General features: G+C 40.8%; 1 protein-coding gene across 2 annotated transcripts in view; it reads left to right on the top strand.

Annotated features, from left to right (window-relative positions):
- Window positions 1-23,666, top strand: part of jak1 (Janus kinase 1) — an 84,253-nt gene that overhangs the window by 27,226 nt on the left and 33,361 nt on the right. For both annotated transcript variants that reach the window (XM_033028292.1, XM_033028291.1), the window contains exons 2-7: window positions 2,055-2,246; window positions 3,648-3,771; window positions 7,049-7,205; window positions 9,608-9,771; window positions 14,246-14,600; window positions 22,161-22,355. In XM_033028292.1, the coding sequence (XP_032884183.1) occupies window positions 2,081-2,246; window positions 3,648-3,771; window positions 7,049-7,205; window positions 9,608-9,771; window positions 14,246-14,600; window positions 22,161-22,355 (1,161 nt within the window). In that variant the 5' untranslated portion in view covers window positions 2,055-2,080. The remainder of the gene's footprint in view (window positions 1-2,054; window positions 2,247-3,647; window positions 3,772-7,048; window positions 7,206-9,607; window positions 9,772-14,245; window positions 14,601-22,160; window positions 22,356-23,666) is intronic.

Raw genomic sequence — 23,666 nt, 5'->3', positions numbered from 1 at the left:
CAGCTTGGACATTGTGAACAGTTGCCATTGGTTTTCAAGAATTTTCATGTTGTAATTTGTGCAGCGAATTTTGCTCATGATGCACAGGTCCTCCCAAGTCCACTAGCCGATTTGCCAAATGCCTGTTCATATGTACAGGTTTTATGTAAGTCAGCCATTTGTAACCTGGGGAGAACCTATACAGTTTGTTGTTTAACTGTAAATGGGGAATTGGAAATTAATCTGCCTGAATTCAGCACCGCTGGTAAATTCATGAATGTGTGGATTTTGTGGCCAGTGCTGAAGGAATGGCACTTGCTTCTCACCTCCACGACAGTTGTGGGCTCTGAATCTTAGATTTGCTCTAAATATATGTCGAAACAGTAAGATGTCTTCAACAAGAGATCTGTGACTGTAGACTTTAGAGACATAAAGTGGAAACAGGCCTTTCGGCCCACCGAGTCTGTGCCGACCAGCGATCAGCCCGTACACTAAATCTGTCCTACACACTAGGGACAATTTACAGTTTTACCAAAGTCAATTAACCTACAAACACGTATGTCTTTGGAGTGTGGGAGGAAACCAGAGCACCCAGAGAAAACCCTCACAGTCACACAGAGAATGTACAAACTCCGTACAGACAGCACCCATAGTCTGGGTCTCTGGCGCTGTAAGGCAGCAGCACTACCGCGCGCCACTGTGCTGCCCTATGGCATGTATGAGGAACACTTGAGCCTTATTAACCTAACAGAGTGAAGAATCTTTGCTGAGCTACAATGTCCAATCCAAGAAATATAAAGCAGAAAATATGAATTGGATTTCAATGGATATTCGGCAAGCAAGATTAATAAAGCCAGGAAATTACAGATGGAATTTAAGGGAGGAGGACAAGACTTGGGGGGGGGGAGGACAAGAATCTGTACCAATTTTTCTCTTGAGGGAATGGGACTAAAATTGTTGAAAAACTGCAGATGTTTGGAAATACGAATAAAATCCCCAAAGTATTGGAAATACTCAGCAGACTGCTATGGTTTGATTAATCTGAAAAGGATTTCTCTAAACTAAAGTAAACTTTGGTGTCAGTGGCCAACTGAAATCTTTGCATAGATATTCACCAATAGCTCTCCATTTACTGTGCATTATCAAAACACCCTCACTGGAATTTATATAATTGTTGTGGGAATTACCCATGTATGTAATTCAACACTGCTCAAATCAGCATTTCTTGGAAAATGGTCATAAATTCAATGAAGTAGTAAACGGATTCCTTGAACAAAGTGTTTTCCCCTTTAGAACGTGAAAGCTATGGATACGTGGGGTCTCCTTGCGTTTTTCGGAATACCGAACTTGCTTATTTGCAATACAATTTTGCCTTCCTCTTCCGCTCCTATCTACGAGACATGGTAGGTCTATTGTAGGCCCTTCTCTAAGTTCAGGATCCAATTTGTATCCATTCACACTCCAACATGAAAATATTCCACTTCTGAGAATGATCACCCTTCTGGGTTATTTGAATGAGGCTGACTGAATTAAGTCAGATTTGCATCTTGCACTGTCATCTCATAGGACTTTTGATAAGATGATCAAACTAATTATAATTGGAGCCTTCAGATCAACATTAGGAACATTCCTCTTAGTCTGACCCAAAGGGGATTTTAATTAACTCATTGGGTAGATAAACTCCACTCTTGAGTGGATTGTTAGTTTGTACATCTTGCCCAATATGCTCTGCACTGACCTCAGAAAGAGAATGAAGTTGGCCAAGGGGCCACACTATCATTACTCATTACTCATCATCTAGCCAATTAAGTGTGTAAGAAGGAACTGCAGATGCTGGTTCAAACTGAAGATAGATACACAAAGACCTTTGACCTGAAATGTTACCCATTCCTTCTCTCCAGAGATGCTGTCTGTCCCGCTGAGTTACTCCAGCTTTTTGTGTCTATCTCGCCAATTAAGGTTGTCTCCCTTGCATTCCAAAAACAATACACTAAACCAGGTACCTCTTAGATTATTTTATATTTCCATTTGTGTGTTGAATGAAATAACATTTACATACTTTTTTTTATATACAGGATCTAAATGAAAATAGACTTGTGCCATGGACTTGTGCTTGAAAAGAAGAAGATCACGCATGTTGCAGTCAAAGTTGGCAATTCCCGCTAAAGGCATGGAAGTGTTCATGTATGTAACTAATTCAACCATCAAATATCCTGATGGTGAACATATTGCTGAAGACATATGCATTGACGTTGCCAAGAAATGTGGTAAGACTGTTGATATACTTTTTTATTTGGAATAAGTTTCATTCCAGGTTCACATTAACATAACGAAGTAAAAGTTATTGTCTTGGTTCACTCCCATAGCAATGATGTTTTATGCATCACCAGCTCCTCACACATTTCCTGTGTGATATGCTGGGAATATTGAGAGAACCTTCAGATCTTAAATTAGATAATTATGAACGGGATAAAACTGCAATATTCCTTTTCACTTCCTAAGAAATCAAACTAGACCAACAGATCCACTTGTGACTGATTTAACAAACTACCAGTTTGAGATAATCTTTTGCTGAGTTGGAAAAAGGAATAGCCACGTCGGCATCTCTCAAAATATGTTGCTTTCCTTTTCAACAGAAACAGGCAGTGTTGGAATTGTGGTTCTAGTTTCAACATTTATAGGTGCTGTTTGGGCGATCATGAAACATTAGTTGATGCCACCATATTTCCAGTTATTAATCAGTGCTATCTTGGTGGTATTTTTACTACAGCTGCAGTAACTTTGAATTTTTGGGCTGACTTGCCATGTTTCATAATTTATAGATCGGCAATGCTTTTGAACATAAATTGAATATTTCTCCATTTTCCGTGAATTTGACATCTAACGTTTTACAAAGTGTTAGCAGAGTTTGACTTGGAACAGGCAGGGCCGTGCTAAAAGGCACAAGGCTCTGTACCTGAGCACCACATGCTGAGTTACGATTTAAATCTCCACCAGTGTTAATGGTGTTAAAATTATAAATTTGCTTCTTGCCTTACCAAGTAGCGGAGGCAAATGGAATCTGCTGTCTGCCCATTTTCCCATTGTTACCCCATGCATCTGCATGTGCGAGCTGAAGATTTGTGGAGATCTACGTGTTCTTAATTTAGATAAAAGATCATAGTTCAGGGCAGACAACGATCTGAACATAAAAACTGCAGGAAAAATGGGAATAAAGTCAATCGTTTGGAGTAACAATAATGTCAGGTTGTGGACACCACTGGCATGGTGATTTATTGCCATCTCAAACTGCCCTTATTATGATGGTGAACTCCAGTATATTTGAGGCGGATATAGTAATGGAAATGTGACAAGTCAACATGTCATGTGCCTTGCAGTTAATTATGATCTCACACGTTTGCTGCCTTCATTTTACGGGAATCTGACAGTTATGGGTGTTTAAAATTCTACTAAAAGCCTTCAATAGAAGGGATTAAAATAATGATTTACCTTGTTTGGCTGGGTTGATGAAAGGAACCAGGCATGGTGGGCTGAATAGTCTTTATTACTACGGTTTATTTCAATATTAGTGAGAAATGTATATTATTTGAATTTTGCAACTAATATGTCACTATGTGCCCAGTTTCATTTCATGTTTAAGGTAAAGTGTTGAACCTTTCTTTTGTCAGGTATTTCTCCATTGTGCCAGAATCTCTTCGCGTTGTTTGATGCAAATAAGAAACTCTGGTTTTCTCCAAATCACATCTTCAAAGTTGATGCGCAAACAGCCTTGATATTACATTTTCGGATGAGGTAGGACTTGATTATTTTTGGAAATGTTACTTTTACATAAGCAAAATCCTATGGTATACACATTCCATTAATTTTCTATGACAATATGGTTTTTTTTCTCCTTGAGTGTAGTTGTTTTTCTGAAACGCTGTTCTTTTGTCATTTTACAGGGCAAGCTTATTTTATTTATTCATTTCTCATGTTCAGGGCACTTCTGCTGAGGAAAACTTTTATCCCCATCTCTAATTGTACTTGAGTAGTAAGTTGCTATGTTCAACTGCCACGGTGTTCTTATAGTGGAGACAGAAGAGATTGGTGATGCTCTAAGCTGGAGGGAAAAAAACAAGCTGTGACTGGAAGGGAAATGTAGCTCAGCCATGATTGAATGGCGGAGTAGACTTGGTGGGCCAAAAGGCCTAATTCTGCTCCTGGAACCCAGTGGGTCAGACAGCATCTGTGGCGACAGAGAGAAGCTCCTGATGCAGGGCCTTAACTCAAAGCACCAACTTGGTGGGTAGCCCAGCAATGATCATCCTTACAGCTGAATCTTCATCTCACTCGAACCACGATACAGAGATTAGTGACAGTCTAGGAACAGCTCCTTACATGCATGTGATGCCTGATCCATGCTAAAAGGAGGCTTTTTGCCCCATCGAGTCTATGCCTACCATCGATCACCCATTTTACACTAGTTCTATGTTAGTCTACTTTCACAGCCGTTTCCGTGCAAACTCTACACAGACACCACCCGAGGTCAGCTGGTCTCTGGCATTATGAGGCAGCAGCTCCAGCAGCTGTGTTTAACGCAGTGTATATTTCCATTCCTCTCTTTCGCATGGATCAGGCATCACATGCATGTAAGGAGCTGCTCCTAGACCTTCACTAATTCTGTTTTAATGTAATAGATGGGAGAGATTAGATAATCCTGAGTCCATCACACAGAGGTTTCTGCTCTTCTTGCTATCTCTGTATCGTGGTTCGAGTGAGATGATAGGTTCAGCTGGAAGGATGATCGTTGCTGGGCTACCCACCAAGTGGTGTCATTGGATCAGTGCTTTGGAAACAAAGTGACTTGTGAACCATGTATCTAGCAGTTCATTGCAGTGAGGGTTTGTTTACAAGAGGTGAAAGGTTATTGTGACTCAACAGTAGGCTTATTTTAGTGGAAATAGTTGGAAATACATAGACAATAGGTGCAGGAGTAGGCCACTCGGCCCTTCGAGCCAGCACCGCCATTCAATGTGATCATGGCTGATCATTTGCAATCAGTCCGCCGTTCCTGCCTTCTCCCCATATCCCTTCATTCTGCTAGCCCTAAGAGCTCTATCTAACTCTCATTTTAATGCATCCAGTGAATCGGCCTCCACTGCCTTCTGAGGCAGAGAATTCCACCCCCCCTTATTCTTAAACTGTGGACCCTGGTTCTGGACTCCCCCAATATCGGGAACATGTTTCCTGCATCTAGCGTGTCCAATCCCTTATTAATTTTATATGTTTCTATAAGATTCCCTCTCATCCTTCTAAATTCCAGTGAATACAAGCCCAGTCGCTCCATTCTTTCATCATATGACAGTCGCGCCATCCCGGGAAGTAACCTCGTGAACTCCCTCAATAGCAAGAATGTCCTTCCTCAAATTAGGTACTGTACTCGAATCAATTAGTGCAGAGAATATGCAAGTTATGATATTTCAAGCAAGCGTTTTATCTGAACATGGGAGGATTTGTACTTAAAAACTGTTGGCTATTCTGCAATCATATTCCCAACATTTCTGTTTTATCTTTTTATTTCTGCTAGTTTCTGTTTATTTGGCATTGTTATGTATATAGATATGTGTAGATTTGTTAAGAACTGGGAATGAAAACACCAATTAGATGCAACCCTATTTGGTGAAGTCTGCTTATCAAGAAATACCAGGCTTTAGGTTGGTGTTCCTGTGTTGGCCTTGGCTGACTTCCCATTAATATATATTTAACTGTTGAAGTTGCTGGCCATGTTTGATTACGTTTAACTGTATTGCATTGTATATTGTGATCATTCTTTTGGTAGGTGGACTAACCATTGTGGCAGGCTTCATGCAGATAAGGAAAACAGCAAGTTTTATGTCTGTTTTAATTGAGTTAGCTCCTTTTGGCAAAAAACAAACTGTCAGAGAAACTCAGCAGGTTGAGCAGCATCTGTGAAGTGAAAGGAATTGCCGACATTTTTGGGTGAGAGTGGAGAGGAAAGATGGCCAGTCTAAAGAGGAGAGGGAGAGGACTGACACAGAGGCCAATAGTTGATATGTGGACTGAGGGGGAATGAAGGATAATAGGTAGGTGGAGGAGGGGTGGGGTTTGAAGACAGGCAGGTGGATGAAAGGTGGAAGCAGACAAGGTATACAAGATGGCAGATGGGACCAGTTGAGGAAGGTGAAGGCAGAGTCACCTGCTGAGGCTGATAAGCTGAGACGTAAAGGTGATCAATCCTGGGATCTCATGACTAAGGAAGGTGGGAAAGAGAAATCTAGTGGGTATTCTGTGCAGAGATTCCTATTGCTACACATTTTTGTCCAGTTTTCTGATTGTCTTCTGTGCGCTAAGTACACATGCCAAGTGAGGATAAAAGCAAATCCAACTAATTCATGAGGTGATCAAAGAGCGTTCCCACACCCCCAACATGTTGTGATAACATGCATGAGCTAAAACAGTTGGCTCACATACTTACCATTATGTGTTAGTCATTCATGGTCTTGCGAAAGGGACACTGTTTGACTCAGTCTTTCCTTTCAAAGTCTTGTGTAATTATGTGAACAATGTACTTTCAGTAAAGGCCTCTGAGATCTCTTGGTGCCTCCAGTTAGTAACAAACTGAAGACTTGATTTGTAGATACAAGGAACTGCAGATGCTGTTTCACAGAAAAAAATGGCACAGTGCTGGAGTAACTCGGGGTCAGGTAGCATCTCTGGAGAACATGGATAGGTGTTGATTTATATCTGTTGATACTTTTAAGGTGGGCAAAAAAATATTGGAGACAATCCTGGACTCCGAGTGTGGTTATTCCTTTAGCATTACAGCAAAAGCAGATTGCTGGTGGAGATTTGGAGAATAAAATGGAAGGTCAACAAGTCAAGTCAAGTCAAGTTTATTCGTCACATACACATACGAGATGTGCAGTGAAATGAAAAGTGGCAAACAGCCCATGGTACAATCTGCTGCACATAAACCTCTGCCCATTATTCTGTGTGGGCTGTAGCATTCATTCAACGTCATTGCTCTACATGGACCACCTACCAGAACAAACTATCTCTGTTTCTTCAGGTTCTTCTTTGGTAACTGGCATGGATCCAATGAAAATGAACAACCAGTCTGGAGACATACTCCTACGCGAAAGCAGAAAAACATGCGTGACTCGCAAAATGCAGAAAATGGAACTCCTCTCTTGGATGCAAATTCCTTGGAATACCTATACTTTCAGGTATAAGTTTTGGTTAAAGGTTTTGATCTTGGGATTTATCAAATCCAGGAGGTTCCCAACCTAAAGGGAACCATATAATATTTTGTGTAGGAGGGAACTGCAGATACTGGTTGAAACCGAAGATAGACACAAAAAGCTGGAGTAACTCAGCGGGTCAGGCAGCGTCTCTGGAGAAAAAGAATAGGTGACGTTTCGGTCGAGACCCTTCTTCAGACTGAGAGTCAGGGGAAAAGGAAACGAGAGGTATAGACGGTGATAAAGAGAACAAATAAACGAATGCAAACAAAATAAGATGATCAAGGAAAGGTGGAGCCCACAATGGTCCATTGTTGGCTGTGGGCTAGGCAAAACTGGGGAGAGGGTGAGCAAGAGCAGAGCTGCGGGGTGCCAAGACACATGTGAGGGCCTCATCTATAATAGAAGAGGGGAACCCCTGTTCCCTAAATAATGTATTGTTATTGATTTGGACTCTTCAATACTCTTTCTGCACAGTATAGTTTTTCATATTGTTAACATTAGACTCCAAATTATTGTCACATATTATTCCAAATTGTGTCATGTTGATGTGTACAAGTGGTTGCCAGTCTGATTTTGTTCTTCTGGTACACTGTGGGTATTTATTTGTAGGTATCTTCTTTCATTTGATGGATAGAATCATTAATCTTCCAATTTCCTGTTTATTCATGATAATTCCTGACTTTTCCAGCTCCAACAAGGTTCCATCACTATGCATCTGTTCCCCTCTCTTCCCCTTCTAGTGTTTTGTTGAGATCGTTCCCCTCGCAAGTCCCTGGTTGCTATTCTGCCCTGTGACCCTTTCCCCGTCATCTGGCAATTTTCCTTGTGAACACAGGAGGTGCAATACCTGTCCGTTTATCCCTTCCCCTTCTACCATCCAGGGACCCTAACGATCATTCCAGGTGAAGCAGTGATTACCTTGCACTCCTTCCACTCTAGCGTACAACATTTAGTGTTCATAATGTGACCTGCTCTGCCTTGGGGAAATGAAATGCAGATTGGGTGATCACTGCAAAATATCTGTGCTCTGGACGCAGGAAATATTTTCAGCTTCCATTTACTCAAATTTCACTGTACCGTAATTGGTACATGTGACAATAAACTGACCTTGAAACCTTACCTGTTGTTTTAATTTACCATCCTGCTCCCACTCTGAGCAGCCTATCTGCAATCGCCTGCACAGTTACAATGAGACCCAATGCAAGCGCAAAAAAAGGCACCACTTCATCAGTCTGGACACATTGCAGCCTTCCAGACTTAATATCACATTTTCTAACTTTAGATAACATGCTCTTACATGCTCTTTCTTCCTGTCTAAATAAGAACCCGTTCTGCTTGCCTTCCTTTCTCTCTTTTCCTCTCCATTGTAGGACTGGCAAGCTGAATGTGCCCCAGTTTGCCAAAACCACAACGGCAACAAACTCAGTCTGAAGAAGAGTCTCGACCCAAAACATCACCCATTCCTTCTCTCCAGAGATGCTGCCTGTCCTGCTGAGTTACTCCAGCATTTTGTGTCTATCTGCAACAAATTTCACATCTATTGTACCATATCGCATTTTCCACAAGCTTAACTCTAGCATAGTTCTGTAACAGAGAAGTTCCTTAGTTTCAGCAGCATTTCAAGGAGTCTGAAGAAGGGTCCCGACCCGAAATATCGTCTGTCCATTCCATTTACAGATGCTGCCTGACCCACCGAGTTCCTATATCACCTTGTTCTGCTGTTTCTCTTTCTCAAGTCTGATGAAGGATCCCTCATTTGAAGCATTAGCTGATTCTCTCCCTCCAGATGATGTCTGTTTTTCCAGCATTCTACAAGCATAAGTGTAGCCTACCAGGCAAGTCCCATCATTCTACTAACAACAATCCATTACGCAGACCTACGAATCTGCTGATAACTGTCCCATTCCTCCACTTGTCATAGATATTCCCATCTTCCTGCTGATTGAAGACTAACACATCTCTCTCTTACCCAGTTTCCCCAATGACTGCCTCACCTGCTGTGCATTTCCACTGTTTTCTATCTTTGTTTCAGATTTCCAGTATCTATAGTTTTTTAAATTTTCAATTCTTCGTCTCTGACCCTTGCTGTCTGACAACCTGGTTGCCTGATAATTACATAAGAATATCGACTAATCAGCATGTTCCATTGTGTCAGTTTTTCTGTATTGCATCTTTTTTCTGCATTGCATCTGTTTTTCGTAACACTTTGTTGAACTTTAGAATCGGTAGGCTTTGGTTGTTCAATATTGATCATGTATGTAATAAAGTAGAAGCTACTTTCAGAGAGAAAGGGAGAGAGAAAGAGAGATGGTTCTCTGGGCAAAACATTAAGGCTGACAAAATGCCATTTTCCTTTGAAGCTTACAATTATCCTCTTATTTCAGGGACAGTATGATTTGATTAAAGGCCTGGCCCCTGTTCGAGATCCTAACAGTGACTGTGAATTTCATGAAATAGAGAATGAGTGTCTGGGAATGGCAGTCCTGGCCATGACACATCAGGCCCTTAACCGGAAAATCCCACTGCAAGAAATCTCCAAGGAAATGAGGTGAGGGGATTTTGGAATGTCATTTTGGAATGTAATTTGTTATATTACATCTTCTGAGAAACAATTAATTTGAGAAACAGTGCACTATTGTTCAGAATAAAGACAAAATTGTTAAAATAAAAAATTAACCTGAGATTCAATGTTCTTTTTTTTTTTGTAATTTACCTGAACTTTTAACAATTTTCACTCTGAATGCTTCATTCTTTCCCTTGTTGGAGGTATATGTAACTGTATCTTGAATTTATTCATATACAGGTAGTGTGTTCTAACCTTTGTTGCACCTTCCTCAATTCTTTGAGCAAAAGTATTTATCTGACTGCAGATTTTGCATTGGCTTCCTAATTGTTATCTGGAATTTGAACAACGTTCGCACACATTTCCTGTCCACAAAACCTTATTTTGCTGTTGACAGGTTGCGTCGCAATGTGTATCAAGATTTCCTCCGTTGAATACTGCTCAGCTGATGGCTGGGGTGGGGGGAAGACTGAGAACGAGGGAACATTGATTTCCCAATACATTCACCACCAAACTCTGCAGGTTTCCAACAAAGCAATTCATTACAATACTTTTGGTCTTCCGCATGTGTCGAGGGGCCGATGTCTCTGTTTTCTTTGTATTCACAACCACAAAGGGAGATAAAATGATGTTGCAATACAGTGGTTGTGAGCTATTTACAAACTAACAAACTTTGTCTAATTTCCTAGTAACTTGATTCCTATTGACATATCCTCTTGCACGAATGCCCTGTCGACTTGGAGTTCAACTTTAGCTGTTTTTACACAGAGAAATTAAAGGACAATTAGGAATATGAAATTCTTTGATTGCCACCTCTCTTGTGTCATATGCTATTCAATCTCACTATTTAAAACCACCAGGTTAGCTGTCGTGTAGGTTGGATAAATCAGGAAAAGCGAGGAATATGCATGAGGGCAGGCAGCATCCACAGAGAAAGAAATAGGGTTACTACTTCAGGTCAATTAACTTTCTCCTGAATTGGCAAACAAAACTAAACTAAAGGGGCGCAGCGGTAGAGTTGCTGCCTTACAGCGCTAGCATTGCCAGAGACCCGGGTTCGATCCTGACTACGGGTGCTGTCTGTACGGAGTTTTTTCGTTCTCCCCCCTGGCCGCGCGGGTTTTCTCCGAGGTCTTCGGTTTCCTCCCACATTCCAAAGACGTACAGGTTTGTAGGTAAATTGGCTTGGTATAAGTGTAAATTGTCCCTAGTGTGTGTAGGATAATGTTAATGTGCAGAGATTGCTGGTCGACTCGGTGGCCCAAAGGGCCTGTTTCTACGCTGTATCTCTAAACTAAACTAAACTTAAAGAGATTGTAGGGGAGAGGAGAAAATGAAAGGCCTCTGATAGAATGAGAAATGCAATGCAAGGCAAGGGAGTATACTTGTATACTATACATGGGATGAATGAGTTGTCATTTTAATTCCTAAAACAGAGCTACCAAGAGAGAAATGGAGACACTGATGAAATACCCTTTCAAACGGGGTTCAGTGGCAGTATTGTCTGTATCTATTATTCCTGACTGCTTATATTTGTTACCTGAGTGAGTGAGTATATGGAAAAAGTCAATAATGTATCTTGGTGAGATAGCCATTAAACTGTTATCCACCACATCCTGAGGTGTAAGATTGTCCCAAATTATATTTCAAACTTCAGTTCCTCGTGGGAGTGTATAGCTGTTTCTTTAGACAGCTATATTGACAAACACAGAATGAAGATTGTTGGTTGTGCCACAGTCGGACTATTGCGTACAGTTCTGCAACAAGGGAGGCTAAGTGATGATCTGATAGAGGTTTATAAAATTATAAGGGGCATAAATAGAGTAGACAGTCACAGTCTTTTTCCCAGAGCAGAGGGAACCTAAAACAAGACGGCATAGATTTAAGGTGCGAGGGAAAATATTTAAAGGGGATGTAAGTAGCAAATGTATTTGATAATATTTAAAGGGGATGTAAGTAGCACTTTTAACAGACGTTTGGACTTGTACATGTATAGGGTGGGTTTAGAAGGACATAGGCTAAGTGCAGCTGTAGGATGATAAGAGTTGAGATATCTTGTACAAACTACAGTGCCCTTCATAATGTTTGGGACAAAGACCCATCATTTATTTATTTGCCTCTGTACTCCACAATTTGAGATTTGTAATGGGAAAAAATCACATGTTTGGGACACATGGCTTCACAGGTATTTGTAATTGCTCTTGCCTTTAATTGCCTCCTTAAGGCAGGTATAAGAGAACTCTCAGCACCTAGTCTTTCCTCCAGTCTTTCCATCAGCTTTGGAAACTTTTATTGCTGTTTATCAACATGAGGACCAAAGTTGTGCCAATGAAAGTCAAAGACGCCATTATGAGACTGAGAAACACGAATAAAACTGTTAGAGACATCAGCCAAACCTTAGGCGTACCAAAATCAACTGTTTGGAACATCATTAAGAAGAAAGAGAGCACTGGTGAGTTTGCTAATCGCAAAGGGACTGGCAGGGCAAGTAAGACGTCCACAGCTGATGACAGAAGAATTCTCTCTATAATAAAGACAAATCCCCAAACACCTGTCCGACAGATCAGAAACAGGAGTCGGGTGTGGATTTGTCAATCACCACTGTCCGCAGAAGACTTCATGAACAGAAATACAGAGGCTACACTGCAAGATGCAAACCACTGGTTAGCAGCATAAATAGGATGGCCAGGTTACAGTTTGCCAAGAAGCACTTAGAAGAGCAACAACAGTTCTAGAAAGAAGGTCTTGTGGACAGATGAGATGAAGATTAATTTATATCAGAGAGATGGCAAGAGCAAAGTATGGAGGAGAGAAGGAACTGCCCAAGATCCAATGTATACCACCTCATCTGTGAAACACGATGATAGGGGTGTTATGGCCTGGGCATGTATGGCTGCTGAAGGTACTAGCTCACTTATCTTTATTGATGATACAACTGCTGATGGAAGTAGCATAATGACAATGTGCACTTTAACCACATGTGATTTTTTTCTATTACATATCTCAAATTGTGGAGTACAGAGGCAAATAAATAAATGATGGGTCTTTGTCCCAAACATTATGGAGGGCACTGTAGATGCATATATTGGTTAGCAAGGCCGATTTGGGCAAAAGGTCATGTTTCTATGGTATCAATCTGAAATTTATGGTAAAAATGTATGATTCCAACACAAAAATCTAAGGCAAACCTGAATCTCATTACACAAATTGAGGCCTGTAGGTCATGATGTGTCTGAGCATGAACTTTTGGTGATAATATTTGGAAGGTTGTTTTTCTGATTTGGATATGTCAACATCTAGATCATGCTGACTGACAGTACTTGGTGACATATTTATGGTGATTGTCTACCTCATTTAAGATGTGGTTATTTAGCTACACTGTTACAATGTTCTTGATATCCGCCATTTGCCTTTGTATTGGCAGTCAGATTTTACAGATACCCAAAACTCCAACCAAGTACATCACCTTCTCATGGCCCTGCTACATTAACAACCTGAAATGATGCATCGCCATGCAGGATGCCATACCTCTATACACACTCCTTTATCCAACCCCATGTACAGGAACAGGGGTTCGGCCACCTAGACTCTCCAACCAATTAACATATCCATTGCATATCTTTGGAATAAATGTATTTATGTATTGAATAAATGTATTTCTGGAATGAATGTATTTAATACTTTTCAAGGTAATTTTCTGTCAAATGGATGCATTGAATAGTTGAAAAAGCTCAAGTAACATCTCAATGCCAGAGACCACTAAGTGCCTCAGCAGAACTACAGCTTTACAGCCCCAACACCACAGGTTCAACGCTGATCTCCAAGCTGATCTACGTGGAACTTACATGTTTTCCCTGGGTTTGCCCAGGTATTCTGGTGTCCTCTCCTGTGCTAAAGACACGGGGTTGGTATACAGTATTAAGTTGCCCCTCGTAAGAGAATGGTGGAATCTTGTGGCAGTTGCTGGGACTGTGGGAAGAGTAAATTGGATTATAGTAAATAGTTGCTGAAGACAAAGCAGACATATTTCTATGCTATATAACTCTAGATATATCCTGGAGGGGGTCAAAGGATGTGCGGCAAAGACAGGAATAGAACACAAAAGTGGATAATCATATCGAATGGTAGCTGAATGGCTGATTTTCTATGTTTTTATGACATGGCTAATGCAAATCCTATAACCTGGTCTTCTTCAATATTCAGCATGAATATAGTAGCAAGGTGGTCTGTGTGTGTGTGCAGGCAGTGACACCACACCTCAAGGCATGTTTAATTCATATGGATAAGTTGAACTAAAGTATCATATTCAGCATGACAATTATTAGAAATGTTTGTTAATGTCCATTAAAAAAAAAAAAAGACACTGGTGCCAAGTTTATTACAATTGTTTCATTGCACAAAGATGATTCAAGTACAAGGTAGCATGCTAATGTAGTGTCAATGACTTGGTTTCTTCCAGTTACAAGAATTACATTCCCGAGACACTGAACTCGAGCATCAGGCAGCGAAACATTCTGACCAGGTGTCGTATCAATAATGTCTTCAAAAACTTCCTGAAAGAGTTCAACAACAAGACGGTGTGTGACAGCAGCGTGTCTCCTCATGACCTCAAAGTCAAGTATCTGGCCACCCTGGAATCATTGACCAAGAATTTTGGAGAGGAAATATTTAAGCCGATAAGCCTGTTGATTTCAGCGGAAAACGAACGTGTGATGATCAACTATGAGCCCATTGAAAAGGAACAGAAAGAGAAAGAACATGAGGTGATGGTCGCCGGAAGTATGGGAATTAAGTGGAGACGTATACCAAAAGAGGTTAGTGGTATTTTCCGTACAGCAAATTGTTTCCTGTAAGGAGCTGCCGTGGTAGCATATCAGCATGCGTATTGGTAGAATATTCAACCCAGGGACCTGGCCTGTCTAATGCCTGTTCAAGTGCCTGTTCAAATTTCTGACAAATGTTCTGAAGTAGGTTTCCATTTATTCCCTCCATTTGTAGCTGAGAAGAATTTTATTTTAATGCAGCCTCTCCCATTTCAATCAGTGTAGCTCATACTAGGAATCAAATCAAATGCCCTTTTTTAATCTGTACTACCATTTCCACCGCATGTGTAAATTTATTTCTACACTTGCTATTATTACAGCAAAAGAGCCTTGAGGCTTTTGAGTGATATGCATGATAAACCAATGCTTTGTGCTTCCAGTTCCATAAACATTTATTGGTTGACTAAACCAAGTTGGGTCCTGTTGGGTCCCTGTCACACGGGTGGCCTGGTCCCTCAATGCAACCCGTTCCCCAACGCAATATTCCACCACTCACCCGTTTCCCCAACGCAACATATTCCACTACTCACACATAGCTCCCAACTGTGCAGGGGCGGCTCATTTCCCCATAATTATCCCTCACAAAAATGCAAGTGCACTCGTGCCAGGAAAAAATATCCAATTCCACTTGCTGCCAGGACTCAGTGTCATGTGGTTGCAACATTGTTGCGGGCTGGGCCAGCAATTGGATTTGGATCTTTCACACTGAGAAGTTAACTGAAAAGTCAATTGTTTAAATTTTTAAATGTCAATAACTTGTAAAATATACCATCAATCTGAACAAAAACTTTGATACACCACACCACATGACCATGGTGAGGAAGGTGGTCCAGAAATTGTAGCGATGTTATGTACCATTTTGGCATATTTCAGGGCATGACAGATAGACACGAATGCACACACAGACAAGATGAGAGTTTTAGTAATATATAGATAGGTAGATAACATGTTTTTATTCAGTCATGTTGCTGTTAGCGTTTAATTTTGTGCAACACAGAAACGGGCCCTTGACTGCTCCACATCTAAACTGACCTTTTTGTCCATTTATTCATACTACGTCCATATACTTCCTGTCTTGCCTGTTCAAGTGCCTGTCTAAATGTCTCTTAAATATAATGACTGTATCTAACTTTACCACTTCCCCTAGCAGTGAGTTCCAGATATCAACTATTCTCAGTGTCTGTAAAATAAACTGTCTTCTTAAATCCCCTTCAATATTTCTACCTCTCCTCTTAAATATGTTCCTTCATGTTTTTGATACCAAAACAATGGGGAAAATCCACCTTGTCTATGCCTCATAATTTGATATGCCTCTATCAGGTTAACCCTTGATCTCCTTCTCTATGGGGTAAATAAGCCCAACCTATCCTATCTCCACCCTAACGAAAGTTCTCTAATCCAGGCAACATCTCTTCTGTACTCTCTTCAGTGCATCTTTTCTAGAATCCAGCGACCAGATCTGCACACAGTACCCCGTGTGGTCTAACCTGTGTTTTGTAAAGTTGCAACATAACGTCCTAACTTGTATATTCTTTCCCCTTAACTCTGAACGACAATAGGTGCAGGAGTAGGCCATTTGGCCCTTCGAGCCAGCACCACCATTCAATGTGATCATGGCTGATCATCCCCAATCAGTACCCCGTTCCTGCCTTCTCCCCATATCCCCTGACTCCGCTATTTTTAAGAGCCCTATCTAGCTCTCACTTGAAAGCATCCAGAGAACCTGCCTCTGAGGCAGAGAATTCCACAGACTCACCACTCACTGTGAGAAAAAGTGTTTCTTCGTCTCCGTTCTAAATGGCTTAAATTCTTAAACTGTGGCCCCCTGGTTCTGGACTCCCTCAACATCGGGAACATGTTTCCTGCCTCTAGCGTGTTCAAGCCCTTAACTATCTTATATGTTTCAATGAGATCCCCTCTCGTCCTTCAAAACTCCAGAGTGTACAAGCCCAGCTGCTCCATTCTCTCAGCATATGATGGTCCTGCCATCCCGGGAATTAACCTTGTAAACCTACGCTGCACTCCCTCAATAGCAAGAATGTCCTTCCTCAAATTAGGGGACCAAAACTGCACACAATACTCTCGCTAGGTATGGTCTCACTAGGGCTCTGTACAACTGCAGAAGGACCTCTTCGCTCCTATATTCGATTCCTCTTTTTATAAAGGCCAACATGCCATTCGCTTTCTTCACATCCTGCTGTACCTGCATGCATGCACCCCCAGATCCCGTTGTACTTCCCCTTTTCCCAACTTGACGCCGCCATTTAGATAGTAATCTACCTTCCTGTTTTTGCTACCAAAGTGGATAACCTCACATTTATCCGCATTAAACTTCATCTGCCATGCATCTGCCCACTCCCCCAACCTGTCCAAGTCACCCTGTAGCAAGCATGATATGTCCTTTTTCTCATCCTATCTACCTGTGTTGCCACTTTCAAGGAGCTGTGGAGTTGAATTCCAAGGCCCTTCTCATCAACAGTCCTTAGTGGAAAACTATTATTTGTATATGTTGCAGCACTATTTGGCTTCCACAAATCCATCTGCCCCCACCTTTTCCAAAGTTTCTAATCAATGAATTTGTTTTTCCCATTTATTCTATATTAGCTTTTATGTGCACTGCATTTTTGTATTTGCATCTATTGTTAGATCTTGAAGGAACTTAAGTTTAACACAGTAATTATTTATCAATACCAGACAATCTATTGTGGTATTGATCATGTGAAAATAAACTGTGTCCATAAAGGGTTTTGCATGGCTGCTAAAAATAACTAAATGTAGAAATAAATTGCACCAATAATTACAAAAATAACTACATGCATTATTGCAGCTTACTGCAATTACAAAAATGCAGGAATCAATACTGCCCTTTGTAGGACTTTGCTTCCAATCGCAAGGTCAGACTCGGGCTTGTGTAATCTGGGTATCAATAAATGGACTCTAATCTTCCTGGGTTGAGACTGTTAAAAATGAGATGGATGAAAGAGTGTAGCCTGTAAAGCTAATTGGTCATGGAAGAAGAAGAGTAATTACAATAGGTTTATTAATTACGATACATATTTTGGTGTTTTAACTGGAGTTCTTCCAAAATCCTGTCACCTTTTTTTCCAATTTGCACTGTAGTTTTTATCCACTTCCCCTGTACTTTCTGATCAATATTGACTCTCAGTCAAGCAGAATCTCAGTACTACCTTTCTTTCCCTTGATTTAAATCCCTCATGGTCATGCTTCTCCCTATCTCAGTAATATGTAGCCCTAGCATAGAAACATAGAAAATAGGTGCAGGAGTAGGCCATTCGGCCCTTCGAGCCTGCACCGCCATTCAATATGATCATGGCTAATCATCCAACTCAGTATCCCGTACCTGCCTTCTCTCCATACCCCCTGATCCCTTTAGCCACAAGGGCCACATCTAACTCCGAGTCCGGAGCGGGTGGAGCGGTGATGGACGCTGCTGCCACCCGACCCCTGGAGATTCGGAGGCTGCAACTGCGGGTTTGGCGGACGGCGGCATCGGGGGGGAGGGAGAGTGCAGTGGAGAGATACGTTTTTTTGCCTTCCATCACAGCGATGTGATGGATGTTTATGTAAATTGTGTTTGTGTCTCGGGTCTATTTGTTTGTAATGTATGGCTGCAGAAACGTCATTTCGTTTGGACCTCAAGGGGTCCAAATGACAAATAAATTGTATTGTATTGTATTGTAAATATAGCCAATGAACTGACCTCAACTACCTTCTGTGCCAGAGAATTCCAGAGATTCGCCACTCTCTGTGTGAAAAATGTTTTCCTCATCTCGTCTCTGCATTGTTCTAATTATGACCTCTGGCTTATTCGTGAACTTTATTTTCTATGAGCTGCTGTTGGAGCCTTGTACTATTGTCTCTTAATCTCCCTCTTTCTTTTGCCTATTAAATGTTTTGTAAAACCCACCTCCTGTCATCTGGCTAGTAGCCTTTATGTGGAATGTACATTAATTTTTGTTGGATAACACTCATAGGATGCTTTGGAACATTTTGCTACACGAAAAATAATATATAAAGGAAGTTGTTGACATTTGTGGGAAGAATGCGGAATAGCTGCTTTTACTGTGTCTTGTTGTTGGAACGTAATTGGGAAGTAAATTGGTAGCAGGTTTTCCGTGTTGCTATTAACTGCAATATTCATCAGAAAACAAGAGATAATGATTGGGGGTTGGAAGAAATATTCATTAATATGTAGATATCGGGTTCTAAAAAGTGCACAGAATTTTATTTTAAGAATTATATACCTGTAATGTAAGTGTTAAAACAGTCAATGTCGGATTAAATTGAGTTTTCAGCATCACATTTCAAACTTTGGAAAATAAGAAGATTTTGGAAGAATGCTTAGGCTAAGTTGGAGGGACCAGTAAATCATGAGGTCACATGCGAGGTCACCGAGATAAGCCTTTGCCTTCCTAGACACAATCTAAGACTAGCTCGGCTTCCGATAGGGCAAATAACTGCATTTTTGTATTTGCATCTATTGTTAGATCTTGCAGGAAAACTGACAGGCATTGTAACACAAAGGAGGATGGCTAGTTTTGACACAGTCACCTGTTGTGCTTCGAGAGAAAGTAATTATATAAGTGCATGCTTCGAACCTTGGAGTAGGAACTTCAATTTTAGGGAAAGAGAGAATGAACCTCACTTTCAGGGAGAGAGAGAATGAACCCCACCTTCAGGGAGAGAGAGAATGAACATCTCCTTCGGGGAGAGAGGTAGAAGGAAATTCACCTTCGGGAAGGGAGAGAGAGACCCTGGGTCTTGTTGCAGGCAGGTGTCAGGACTTTCGTGATCTCAAGGCCAGCCATTGCAGACAGGAGTCTCGGAAGTACAGAAGGGCATGAGGGACTTGTTGCTTTATTAATAGTTTTTCTGATATTTTGTTTTAATGTATATAGTTGTTTGTACTCTCAAATGTTCTTTCTCCATTCATTGATCTGAATCCTTGAAACCTGCTTATATTTTGTTACCATGTTTGTCAGTTTTCCTGTCTGTTGCTGCATGGGATGTGTTTAAGGCTTCCCATCTCCAGCTGTGAATAATGTTGACTTCAATGATATTGCAGTCGAAAAGGGAAAGGGAAGGTTGTAAAAACAGACCCGCAATTCATAATTGCCTATTTTGTGTCAGTGTTGAAGATTAGTTTCACCCTTTTATAAAAAGTATAAATTTCCTGTGGCAGCCACTGTGGGACAATCTAGTCCAAGGGAACTTTGTTATTTGTATTAGAGGCTTAGTTTCTTGGTGTGTGTTGTTTGCGAGCTACTATTATGAGGAAGTGGCAGGTTTTTTTTTTGTGAAACCACTTCCTCTCTCAAATAGAGAGAGAGAGAGAGAGAGAGAGAGAGAGAGATATGGGAGGGGGCGGGAGGTTGGTTCTTGGTGACAAGTGCCACGTTAATAAAAACATTTGAGGACATATTTATGTGTATTTAAATTATTTTTAGTGGGCCAAATTTCTTATGGATGAACTGACTTTCCAAGAATCTCAACTCTGTTTTTATCCCGATGCATGCAGTGTGATGGGAATATTTGGCTTGGCCAATAAATTCATGGCCTGCTCGACTTTACATTATTTTAAGCCAATGAACAATAAAATGAGCAGAGAATATATTGGGTATCTGCTTGAATGGACTGTTTGTCCACTAGATATGTTGGGTCCAAATCAGGTCTCCCTTCTCCAACCATCAATGTTGCTGGAATCGCCATTAATCTGGAACCTAACAGTGATCCTCACCTCCGGTGCTATCTGCGTTTGCATGTTTTTTTCCCCATGATTACGTGGGTTTCCTCCTGGGTGCTTCAGTTTCCTCCCATGTCACAGAGAGACTACTTGGCAGATTGACTGGTTACCCCCAGTATAGTTGGTGGGGACATAAAGGCAGGTGAGGGAATTGTTCACAGAGAAATGAGTACAGCAATGGGATTGCTCTGTAAACTCTGTAAAATGTCGAAAGAAATTATGAAAAATCTCAATATAGAAGCTAGAACTTTCAATCTCCCCTCTTTTCCTTCCGTCCCAGTTTATTGGAATGCTACAAATTGAAACATAGAAACATAGAAAATAGGTGCAGGAGTAGGCCATTCGGCCCTTCGAGCCTGCACCGCCATTCAATATGATCATGGCTGATCATCCAACTCAGTATGCCGTACCTGCCTTCTCTCCATACCCCCTGATCCATTTAGCCACATCTAACTCCCTCTTAAATATAGCCATTGAATTGGCCTCAACTACATTCTGTGGCAGAGAATTCCAGAGATTCACCACTCTCTGTGTGAAAAATGTTTTTCTCATTTCGGTCCTAAAAGATTTCCCCCTTATCCTTAAACTGTGAAAGAAAGATATTTAAGAACACATACTCTATGGGTGTTACTGAAGTAGTTGAAAAATCCTATTTCGTATTATCTGAGGATATGGGCACAGATTTTTTCCCCAACCCTTTCCTTTTCAGAGCAACCAATCTTAGGTACTTCACATGTTTCTGATACCTCAGGTTCTTAAACTGGATTTCATATTGATTACCCATTTCTACATTTTAATATCTGATCAGATTATGAAGTAGTGTGCTGAATTACACATGTTGTCTCACTGATCACAACTTTGTTGTGTTTAATTCTAGCTGTGACGTTCAAAGTTTTGCTAAGCTGAAACCAGAAAATATGTTTTAAGAATCCCAGAAAATTATCGTCGGGAAGCAGCTTCAATGTAAAAGGAAAATGTCCAGGGATTTTAAATTTAAATACTTCATGCAGAGGATAGTGAATTTGTGGAGTCCATCACGTAGGTAATCAGTGGAGATAGATTTTGTGGGGACAACAGCCACTTCCTCATAATAGTAGCTCGCAAACAACACGCACCAAGAAACTAAGCCTCTAATACAAATAACAAAGTTCCCTTGGACTAGATTTTCCCACAGTGGCTGCCACAGGAAATTTATACTTTGTTGAACAGGTACTTTGGATCCGTCTTTACTAAGGAGGACACAAACAATCTTCCTGATGTACTAGGGCCAGAGGATCTAGGGTAACAGAGGAACTGAAGGAAATGCACATTAGGCAGGAAATGGTGTTGGGTAGACTGATGGGTCTGAAGACTGATAAATCCAGAGTTGTGAGTCTGTGGAATTCTCTGCTACAGAAGGTGGTGGAGGCTGGTTCTCTGGATGCTCTCAAGCGAGAGTTAGATAGAGCTATTAAAGATCGCGAAGTCATGGGATATGGGGGGAAGGCAGGAATGGGGTACCGATTGTGGATGATCAGCCATTATCACATTGAATGGCGGTGCTGGCTCGAAGGGCCGAATGGCCTACTCCTGCACCTATTGTGTATTGTCTAAAAATGAAATAATAATTTGGACAGGTCTAATTGAGGGTCATTCCAGTTCTGAGATTAGTGAACTCCAGCATTATATAAAATGTATAATCTATCCCGTCTTTAGCTGGAGCATGCCAATTTATAACATTTTGTGGAAGTTCTGCACAAGCATTAGCAGTGATCAAACTTACATTTCTCCTTTTTCTCCTGTTAAAGTCTACAACGATTTTGAAAGAGAAAAATAAATTGCAGAAGAACAAGAACAAGCACCTGCCCAAAAGCAGTAAGACAGGTGAAGGCAAAGGTGTTCACAGTGAGAACTGGAATCTATTTTCTGACTTTTATGAGATCACGCACATCACCTTAAAGGACTCCCTAGTCATGATCAACAAACAAGACAACAAAAAGTTGGTAAGTTATTTGATGATTCCAGATTTTCTTCTTGTCTCATTGGCTTGCTGGGTTGCTGTTCATTGATCTCATAATGAAGTTCTGTTGTTTCTTTAGATAACATTCAGGCTTGTAGTTTTTTTTGAAGGGTAATTGAATAATAATCTCGTGCAAGCAAAATCATGTAAGCTATCGAGGGATATGATGCAAAGACAGCTAAATGATCTTGAAATACAAACTAGCCACGGTCAAAAAATGTGACAGAAGTCGCTGGGGTAACTCACTGACCTACTTTGGTTCCACGTACCACATGTCTATCAAGTTCTTTTATGGTTACATTTTGAAGAAAAGTAGACCTGTAAATGTTACCAGAGTACAGACTATCATTGTGCAAGCAATTAATTAATTGAAAATGGAATGGTTTTGAATGTTAAAGAGTACTCTCTGAAATATTTTCAGAGTCCATCCTAACTTTCAAGTCAGGAGGGGATTAATAATATGTTTTGCTATATCATTTTTCAGTGAGGTAAAGTTGAAGATGCTCTGATTTGGGCGTTGAAACTTGTCCCTCATTTTATCGACAAATGACCACTCTCAGTTACTCGAGGTTCTTGCTACTCTTCCCAGCGACATCCTCCTGACCGTTTAAAACAAAGTCCATTGGCACCCTGTCCCAGATGCATTAATGGCATTCTGCTGAAGGGCTCTTCCACTACATCTGTTCACCCACTTTTTTCACATTCAATTCAAAATATGGTTCCTTCCATTTAGAAAATTGACTGGAGAAAATTGACAACATACAAAGTCTGATGTGGGGGCTGAAGCTGATGCCTATTGCTGTTTTCAATTTTTTAAAAGAGGATTTGCTGCTATCTCAAGCTGAGTTGGCAGTAAGATTCAGAGGCAAATTTAGGCTGTTTGTTTCCCAACTCAACGTGGTGCATTGTATATGTCAAAGGATGCCCCCTTCCAGATGTGTAATATTATATCTTTGCTTCTGCTGTGGTCTGTTCTCAAACACTTGCAAATTGTAAACACTGTGTCTGATACACGAGGCATAGGGGAGGAAAAAATATATATTTTATCAGCTTGCCTTTAGATATTGATAAGGCGGTACTGTTTGTTCTAGCCAGCTTTGGGAACTCACACACCGCCCTTCTTTAGGCAACCTGGAAATTACAGACAACAGCATTACAATTAAATCCTGAATATATTTGTTATGATCATAGTTTCGATTATTTCACTAAACATATATGCTGATTCCACCACCACCCCTGGCAGCGCGTTCTAGGCAGCTACCAATTTCTGTATTTAAAAAAGACTTGCATCATA

Source organism: Amblyraja radiata, chromosome 10 (genome assembly GCF_010909765.2).
Source record: "Amblyraja radiata isolate CabotCenter1 chromosome 10, sAmbRad1.1.pri, whole genome shotgun sequence".
Classification (NCBI taxonomy): Eukaryota; Metazoa; Chordata; class Chondrichthyes; order Rajiformes; family Rajidae; genus Amblyraja; species Amblyraja radiata.
Note: the sequence above shows the minus strand (reverse complement) of the source record. Positions and strands in the feature narration are given on the sequence as shown.